Source organism: Aptenodytes forsteri, unplaced genomic scaffold (assembly GCF_000699145.1).
Source record: "Aptenodytes forsteri isolate BGI_AS27 unplaced genomic scaffold, ASM69914v1 Scaffold26, whole genome shotgun sequence".
Lineage (NCBI taxonomy): Eukaryota > Metazoa > Chordata > Aves > Sphenisciformes > Spheniscidae > Aptenodytes > Aptenodytes forsteri.
Window position 1 is genome coordinate 1,029,296 of NW_008794125.1, and position 9,720 is coordinate 1,039,015.

Here is a 9,720-nt window from a genome sequence, read left to right on the forward strand (position 1 = left end):
CAAAAGCCACTTCCTTGCAGACTTGTTAAGAAACCAGATTTCTGAGAGCTGGACTCTTACAGTAGTCCCACAGGGAGAGCTCTAGAGAACTTAAACTTCTCCAGCTGAAATATCTGTAAGAGAAAAGACTTAGGAATAAGACTTAGAAAAATATTTTTAGTGTATAGCTCAAATACAAGAGCAAGTGTATTGCAAGAATTGTGGTCCTTTCTACCCCACCACTGCTGCTGAGTAGTGTCTGCAGCAATCCTTAAAACATGCAATCCTTAAAAGTTTGACCACGAAAGATAAAAAAAATAGCAATAGTAATGAGCCACAGCTATGCTGGACACTCCATACACACTTTCTGAAAGCACAGCATGGACAAGAATGATCAGAGACCTATGGCTTGTAACAATTAAAAGGTTAGACATGGACCAAGCAGATCATCATCAAGGGAAACGTGGGCTCTTCCCAAGAAAGACAGAATAAGTAGGGAAAATAAATTGCTGCTGGAATTCTTTAATCAGAATAAAATTCCTCCCAACCAAGAAGCTGGAGAAAGAGCAAAGAGAGGACATTCTCCAGCTGCTAGAAAGAAACCAATGGAAAGATCCACCTTCTCTCCCAGAAATGAAAGGAAAGCGGGCAGAGAAAGGATTAGGCTGTGCAGCTGCATGACAGTGCTCAACATTGGCTGCACACGTATTCCCAAGACACAGAAGCTCTTAAAATGGAGCTAACTTCAGATTAGCGGTCTGGTGTCCAGCCTCTGAATTACATTATATGTTCCTTACTGCCACTAAACAGATATATTGGAGTACTGCACCTAAAATGAGCCACCAGAAAAGCAGGATAGTATGAGTCATACTTGGTCTTCATGAATTTATGCTGATGCCGAGGGATCTTAGTGGGCAAGAGGAGTTATGTTTGAGAAAATCACAGGACACAGCAAGTTTTCCTAGTTTACCATCTGTAGACCAGAGCTCTTAGACAGGATTTCAGGTGTTTGTATCCTGACTAGCTAACGCCTTTGGGTTTCCCCATGAAATTCCTCTTCACAAGCACAGCTGCACTGCTTATCAAGTTTGACTTTTCAGTAGTTTATCAGATTCAACCCAGGTTATAGCTTTTTTTTTTTCCCCCCCAAACACCCCATATTGCAACAACTTGAGGACATTTCCTGTCGACTCCAGAATAAAAGTATTCTGGCTTGATAATCACTCAACCTGCAGCTGCAGAGCTCTGTCCAAGCCATAATTGTTACTTTAGGAGCTGGAGCAGCCCTCCGGTAAACAGATCTAATTACTATTCACTGCACATGCAAAGCAGAGCTGTGTTCCTTTTGAGCAGTCCCAGCAGGCTTGATTTGAAGATTTCACTGCTCTTGAGGAGACCTAATTTGCAATGGCTTCAGACAGGACTCTCTCTGAAATCCTTATGCGTAAGGCATCGCCTCCTTACAACTACCCCAGGCATCAACAGCTGGTTAGTACCCGCAGCAGGTGAAAAAGGAACATCTCTGGCCAGACTTACATCAGCCACGGGGATCAGAGTGTCAGCAAGGTGACCAATTCTGTTCTTTCTGTACAGCCAGGACATTAGCAGTATCCCCAGAGCCACATCAATCAGCAGAGAGACAAAGATGTTGGCTTTCCTGCATGCAGGATAAAGAGAAACAGAGTTAGAGCAAAAGGAAGGATGGCGTTTAATGTTTCAATGACACTTGTCGGCTTCACTTACATAGCATTTTTAATGTCCTAGGGACACCAGGACAATTTACTGAAGAGATGTGGTGTAGAGATCTTTTGACTTTCACTGGCGTGCTGCTACTTCTGTGGCCAAACACGGAGCCACTCGGAGCCTGCCACACCACAAAACCTTTCTTAATAAGGGGAGCGAAGAGTGGGATTGAAGCTACAAAGAGGAATGTTAGACAAAGTGTGTGTATGTAAATATACTCAGGGGGAGATTTACCAATACTAAGGGCACCAGCACTTGGAGCAGCCACGTCGAGATCAGATGGCTTTCCAAGAGGTATACTTTAGTTGAACCACTAGTCGATGCCATAAACAGTGTTTCTGGGTTTATAAACATACCCAGAAGGGCTGCTGAACTGCCCCCTCACTGCTAGAGTTTCTGAATGAAATTCCATGACGTGAGTTATTCGGGAAATCAGATTAAACAATCACAGTTACTTTTGGCCTTCAAATCTGCTAATCTATTTTAAGTGTTCCCTGGGAGTCTATTACTGCAGGATCAGAGAACCACACAGAACAAGACTCGCTGTGTAATGGCCGTAGGGCATTCAATATCTGTCTCAGATCTCTGCCTCCCCCTGTTCCGCTCACTGTGCTGCATGTTCGCTTTTTCTGTTACATTGACTTTGTTACTGCTGTTGGGAGTCTCTGGTCTCCAGTTACTGCAAGAAAGATTCCCCAAAAGAGTGGGTGAAAGAGGGGAGCATTTAAACCTTTCTGCTCTTATGGAAAGTGCCACTGAATTTAAACCTTTCTGCTCTTATGGAAAGTGCCACTGAATACCGATTGCAGCTTTTGGTTAACCACAGCATGTGTGAGAGCAATGAGCTTGTGGGAGTACTGATAGCAAAGCACTACACATATGGGTGCAGTACAAGCTTTCTGCGGGCAATATCCCGGTTGCCTTTCCCAGGCTAGGGAAAAAGGCATATCTCTGGCAAAAGGCATAATTAATATAAACAGAGCGCAGAGTAAAGATCTGCAAACTAGCAGGGAGTAGAGCAAGTGAGGCAACATGACATGGTGCAGTGAGGACCCCGTAGCGCTGTGCGGGCACAGGATCCATGGCTTGGGCTGCCCAGAGGAGACAGGGCTAGAGCAAAGGCGTGCATGACTTTATGCGTGCTCCATACCTCATTAGTTGAGTCTGGGTTTGAGCCTTCTTGTTGCTGCTGATGACCTGGAGGTGCTGCAGGCGATGTCCCAGCTGCTCACAAGTGGAGAGTTTGCTCCATAAGAAAGACAAAGGCCAGAACTTCAGCACCCTGCAGAAACATGGGAATGTCCCCTTTTTCTTTCGCCATATAGCAGGCTGTCCAGCGTACAAACTCCATGCAAAACATTCAGTGTAAAATTAAGGTTGTGCAACCAGAGACGGTGTCAACATATTATCATTAAGGAATATTAGATGTTAACTACTCTCTTAAAGGTTAACAGAATTAAGGCAGCCTTTCCAGATCAAGACACCTAAAGCAAACAACGCAACCTCTCCTTTCCATTCTGTAAAACCACGTGCCTCGCTCTTCCAAGGAAGCCAGAACGCAATCCCGACTCTGCCCTGTGCTTTGGGATACATCACTGGGATTGCACACTGCTCTAAGTCTCCAGGAGACTGGAGTCAAGGCAGTTGTGTGTACAGCGCAACAACACAACATGGTGCAACTGCTTCACAAATCTCAATATTACTAATCACAAGTCTCTATTTAGTGTGAGCTTGGTATAACAAACAGTTGTGTTCTCCCTGCAGTTTCTGCCCCTTTGCCCTTCTTTTCTTTTTCTTCCACTTGATATTTTTCTTTATTACTTCCAAATTCCTTTCCCAGGGTCTTCATTTCTGTCTTCTCTCCACCGCCTTGCCAAGGGTGACCAGCATCATGTAGATAACACGACATTTAGCATTTAATTAGGTTTCAAAGTTAACTTCCACATTAGGCTTGTAGGGGAGGAAATATTCACACAGTTCTTTTTTTATGACTCAGAAGAAAAGTACTAAATGGTGCTCAATTATTTTTGGGAGTTACTTTTATTACCACACAACATATAAAGAAAGGAACAATGGTGATTTGTGTAGTCTAAAAATGACACCACTGGATGCAGGCTGGTCAAAAAATGCACAGTAGCGGTACAGCAACACAAAGCACCGTGTTTGTCATGGGGAATAAATTCTGATGTGGACATAATTTGGATCACTTCTTTCCTGTACACAATGGCTGTTTCACTATTTTCACAGTGTTTCACTGTTTCTTATTAAGGGTCCAGGAATCTACGTTCACTTTTAGTCACTTCCTTCACCTACTCTCTCTTACTGCTTTGGCATGTTCCTTCAGTTTACATTCATTCCAAACCCTAAAATTAATCCTGGTATCCTGCTTCACTTTTGAAATTGTACAGCTGTTTGGACCATTAATGAGCGTGGCCTGGAGACCTCCCTGCACAGTGTGCATGCCTCGCTCAGATTTCATCTGGAGGATTTCAGCCTGTCGGCCAGCAGCGGAGTGCCTTCAGGACTGGCCAGGACAAAACACAGGACGGGCAGGCTGGGGCTCCGGCTGCTATTTATACATTTTACACAAATCGCAAGGGTATGGCTGGTTCAAAATCCTGCTCGGTTCACTGTGGTTGCTATCCCCTTCTTCCCCCATCCTCCTGAGCCCTTTCAACCATCCTTCGTGCAGGGTTTGTCAGCTTAAAAAACAGAGTGCTGAAGTCCCCCCTTTCCCCTCCCCATCCAAATTTCAGACACATTGGTTTTGAAATACATGCAGTGTACTGTGAATCATTCTTCTTAATTTGAGGCCTCCGAGTTACTCAGCTCTTCATTACAGCCTCCCACCTTAGAGACAAATGAGCGCACTGTTCTTCAGCTGACTTGTCAGGAGGTGATACCTAAAGCGGCGGAGGAAAGAGCGCCGTGCAGGGGGGGAAGACATGGGGGGCGACTGCACTGGCCACTGATCTCAAAGACCTGGGGTCGCAGATTCACCGAGGCGCAAGTGCAGATGAGTTTTCTCTTCCAATTATATCCTAGCCCAATGGTTACAAATTCTGGTGTGGCAAACCTTTGCTAGAGCAGAGAATTGCAGTTGAAATGCAAAGAAGGGGGAAGGAGAAACGCTCTGCCTGTATGGTTATGTACAGACAGCTGAAGGTGGAAAATTACTGGTCAAACCAACAGCTGCCAGACCATCTCAGTTCAAGTAGAAAGCAACGGCTCTGGGGCTCTGTGCTAAACACTCGCTGGGCTGACAGTCTCCCCATCCTCTCCCAGCAACGTGTGTCTCTCACCATCCCTTGCTGCTCCACAACTCCCCAAGCTAGAGGCAGCTAGCTTGTGGGTCACCAACCTACCAGACACCCCTGGTCAAAGGAAAGGACAGGCTGCTGCTCTCTTCTGCCTGAGGAACGTCTTGCACAAGCGAGAATGATTTCCAAAGCAGCCTCACCCCCAGGAGCACCCCCCAACATGTGCACCCACTGCAGCCTGCAACGGGTAAACGCATCTCCTTGACTGAACAGGATGGGCCCAAAAGACACGTCAGAGGTCTGTGCTTGTCTGTGCTACGACTGACTCTCTTTCCACTTAACATCACAAGGACAACCTCTATTCCACTTACGTACTTCCTTTGGAAAGTAAATATATACAGATACTTATTTAAATAAAAATACAAACATACTGCAAAAAGTTCAATATAATAGTTGCAAGGTGTGCTACGGTAACTCTCATCTCTAGGAGTACTGAGGAAGAAAGCCAAAAATATTTCTTGCGTGGTCTCCTACCCCTATGCATATCTACTGTGCGTTGCCATAAATGCTCCCACTTGTTTACCACACAGTATACAGGATGATTTTTCAGAAGTGCAATGGAAAACCAACCAAATTAAAAAACAAAAAAACCCCCAAAACCAAAAAAAACCCCCCCAAAACAGTGACTTTGTGTCATTGCATTATTTAAGCAGCAGGAGATCTTTGGGGTATTTCCAAATATAAGGAATCTTAGCAATAAATTAGCATAGCCTGCATGAGTAAATCTTGATTTTCCAATTCAATTTTTTTTTTCCAGGAGTGAGAGTGGATTTTTCAGATACCAGATGAAAAGCAATCTTTCCGAACCTGGATCACGTGCAAATATTAAAGCTCTGTTAACCAGAACCCCCGGCTGTCTTTTTGCTCCTTGCTAGAAACTGCAGGAACAGTGCCTCCCTTCTGGATGAGGAATCAGAGGTCATGGTGTTTGTAAACGGACTTTTTTTTTTTTTTCCCCTTTCCTTTTTTTTTTTTTTTTTTTTTTTTTTTTTTTTTTTTTTTTTTTTTTAGGAGGAGCACAACAGAGTTTAGGCCTCAATACTAAATCATCCCCATGGCCCCAACAGCACACTAGAGACCTTCAGCGGTAATGGAAATCCTGCACGCAAGTGCCTCTGAAGGGAGGATTGCAATGGCCACCCCTTAGCGCAAGGTGGTGCTGAAGAAATGCCTTAATTTGAGATGTACAGGACTTGAGAGCGCTCCGTAAGCTTGGACGGATGTCAGCGCTCACTTTCTGAGATTTCTAACACTGCTGCCCTGCTTCCTCAGCGCAAAAACACAACAGTGGCATATCCAAAAAAGCCCCAAGCCTCTGCAGCCTGGGGGGACATCACTGATGTTTTCTTTAGCTTTTCAAAGCTGACTATCCCTTAACGTCACAAAAACCTGGGAAAGAAAGAAGTCCTGTGACCAGAAGGAGCAAGAACCTGCTAGATCTTATTTTATGGGACGTCCTGCCCCAGCACAAGGAGGAGGGGACTGGAAGGACACCTGCACATGACATCTTGAACCCTCCCTGCCTTGTGTATGCTGGCACAAAGGAGGTTGTACCACACATCACGTGCTAAACTGAACCAAATTACATTAAATGACTTAGAAGGTCACGCAGGTTTGTTATAAAGCTAGGCACTAATCTCTGTTCTCCAAGACTGATGTTTTAAAAACACCCGTAAGATCAGTAAATAGAATGCTGATACTACAGGTGAATAAAACAAAGCAGAAAGAAACCTGTATCTACCTCCCAAGGTTAAGAACAAGTTCAACCGAGGTTTACGCACAGCAAGCCTCGCATTCTGCCTGCTGGTACGTGCAGCTGGCTGCTAGCCTGGCGGCTGCGCTGGCTCAAAATGTCCGTACTGGGCTTAGGAAAAGCTGAAATCAGAATAGCTCCTGATAGGCTGGGTAGCAGCTATCTGTGCCCAACCTGTCAGACTGAGCTTGAGCTCCCAAGTTATGCTTAGACTGTGGCCTTCTGGAGACCTGCGAGGCTCGAGCTTAACCTGACTCTAAGCCTGGTCTGAGTCCTAAGCGCCGATCAAGGTGGGCAAGTCTGACCTTGAGACCAAGTGCCTACGCAGAAAAGGGTCACTCTGTTTGTTAGTAGTCACACACAGTCCACGGACAGGCAGAAAAAGGACCTTCAGAGCTGATTCCCAATCTTCTACCCAACCACAAAGTTCTGACTTAGTTACCATTAACAACCATTAACGCACAGTCAGTGTCTACAGAGCAGTCCCAGGAACCAGTGGTCCCCGATTATATCGGGTTTGGGTTTGACCCTAAATCTCTTCCAATAGAGTAGTCCAAAACCAGACAGTTTTCCCTTTGTGTACCAAAATGTGTAACCTAACTGTTCAGAAAATCTTTGCGTATGAAGAGTTTCACTGTAATTTTTTTATGACAGTATCATACAACTGGAAACCTGTTAAAAGGCTGTTTCCCATACCCTTAGGCTGTACTTGAGAAGATTTATCCATGAATACAGTAGTAGCTGTTATCCAAATTTCATCAATCAAAGTGTCCCCTTGCAGCTTGGAACCTGAACTCCACACTCCTCTATCACAACCTCTCTAGACAGGCTGACCAGATGTGTTATTAAGCTTTATACGCAGAAGCTTCTCCCCTTCAAATCTGCTCAGAATTCCTCTTTAGTGCAAGCACTTGCCACACATTACATTTGAAGCATCCTATTCGGTTTCATGGTTGTGACAACGGGATTTCACCACGGATTCATGTAGACCAGCAATCCCTGTAACCTGCTACAGGGTGCCAAGGTTGCAGCACCACCCTCTGTTAGAGAGATGATGGATTTAGACACACGATTTGCTGATGTTTCACAGCCGTGGAGGGATTCATAGCAAACAGGGAGTAGGGAGTCCCAGCTATCGAGCCATTAAGAAGATCCTCATGTCATTCTGTCAGCCATGGAATAGCTGGAAAACCAATGTTTCAGCTGTGATGAAACCGAAGTGGGGCTGAGCTACCCCCGCTGCAGATGGGGAGGAGATCGGTGCCTCCCCAGAAAACCTCCCAGCTCCTTGAAGAGCTCTACCGTATTTGAGGGAGCCTTTAGCCTTGCGTTTTCAATGGAGCTCCCCAAACTTCAATAGCAGCTCTGCAGCAGCCTGTTTCCAACAGAACGATTTCGTATCAACTGTATTTCTCACTGGGGTTGAGCAGGAACCCTGCAAATACCTAAACATGAGTTACATTTCCATGCAAAACGTAAGCTGGCCGATGTCGCATCACTCACCTGCTCCTGCAGATCCCAGAGATAAGTGAAAGCAGGAATGTCAGCAGCATGCACGCAGGCACAGAGGCCTGCTTCATCAGCTCCACGATGATACTAGCTTCAACGCCATCTGACTGCCAGTGGGTCAACTTGATGGGCCCATCATCATATCTGTCCGTCATGAACAGTATCTTACTCTTCGCAACTGTGTCAAAGATGGCAGAGAGCTTTGAAGCATCATCTGCCTTGTGGTCAGCGGAGGTAGCTGTGTCCAAAGGGGGATGTAGGTGGGAAAGCATGACTTTGCGCTGGTCATAGTATACTAAGATGATTTCTTCCTCCTTAGGGTTGTTAGAGTGTTTCTGAAGGGTAGAACAGCTCCAGAATTTGCTGCCTCCCTCTTTGCTTATCTGAATCCATGGCTCATGGGAGAATATTGTTCCAAGGTCTTCCAAGAATTCACTCAGACTCTCTTCTTTCTCCTGTTTGCTGTTGCTCCATGAGCCAAGCACAGAAACACTGACTTTAGTCACCCGTTGGACTTCACTGAGATACTGCTTCACCTGGACAGGAATAAAAGGGAAATGGACCACGGCAAGGATAACAGCAGAGCTCTGTTCTGAGATCCAGCGGCCGATCAAAATGCCACTTTCTGCCGAGGAGCAGCATGACGGAAAGAAGACCTTAAGTACCATGGCAGCGATCCTGGAAGAACAGTACACCTGCCAATAAACACAGAAATAAAACTTGAGAATGGCGACTAAATGCAAGGAAAATCTGAGCTGACCAAAGTCACCGGGGAGGAGGACCAAACAAGTTTTAAAACACTAAGTCCAACCACTCGCATTAACGCCATCAGAGAAGTATTTAGGAGGTTCCTGATAATCTACAGTCTTTGAAGTGAGGGGTGGCAAGCTTGGAGTTTCCCAGCAAAGCCCTTCTCCGAGTCCTGGAGCAGTCTTTCATGACGGTACATTGATAAGCACAGCCCGTCGGACCAGCCAAGATCAGGAATCCATCCAGCCTCGGATCTTGGATCTGACACTGGATGCGCTTGAGCGCTTCCTAGAGAAGGGACTACATCGTAGCACACTGTGATGCCTCTGGGGAGTATTTCCTCCTATTACTGACAATCAAATAGTGGTTTATGCTGTAAAGCCAGGTAATTTCAGAGCCTCCTTTACCATCTAGGAACCCAGAGCTGTGCTGTGCAACAAACTCACTGAACAACCTTGGTCAGATCACTCATCTCCTCTTGTCTCACTCCCCTCATCTGGAAACAGAAGCGGTAATTTTGTCAAAAGGGACTACAGTGATTAACTGATTGAAGTTTACGTAGTAATTTGTTAGATACAAGATCCTAAAAAAGGAGAAACATCTCTGCTTTATCAGTGTTCTTCATCTACAATATTTTTCTTTGTGTCATTAAGAAAACATCTCAAC

General features: G+C 45.3%; 1 protein-coding gene across 1 annotated transcript in view; it reads right to left on the reverse strand.

The window, feature by feature from the left end:
• Window positions 1–8,994, reverse strand: part of PIGQ (phosphatidylinositol glycan anchor biosynthesis class Q) — a 32,607-nt gene extending 23,613 nt beyond the window's left edge. Inside the window, exons 1-3 of the mRNA XM_009277270.2 lie at window positions 8,299–8,994; window positions 2,873–3,004; window positions 1,516–1,636 (exon numbers count right to left, since the gene is read on the reverse strand). Coding sequence (XP_009275545.1) covers window positions 1,516–1,636; window positions 2,873–3,004; window positions 8,299–8,972 — 927 coding nt within the window. The 5' untranslated portion in view covers window positions 8,973–8,994. The remainder of the gene's footprint in view (window positions 1–1,515; window positions 1,637–2,872; window positions 3,005–8,298) is intronic.
• Window positions 8,995–9,720: the final 726 nt, after the last annotated feature.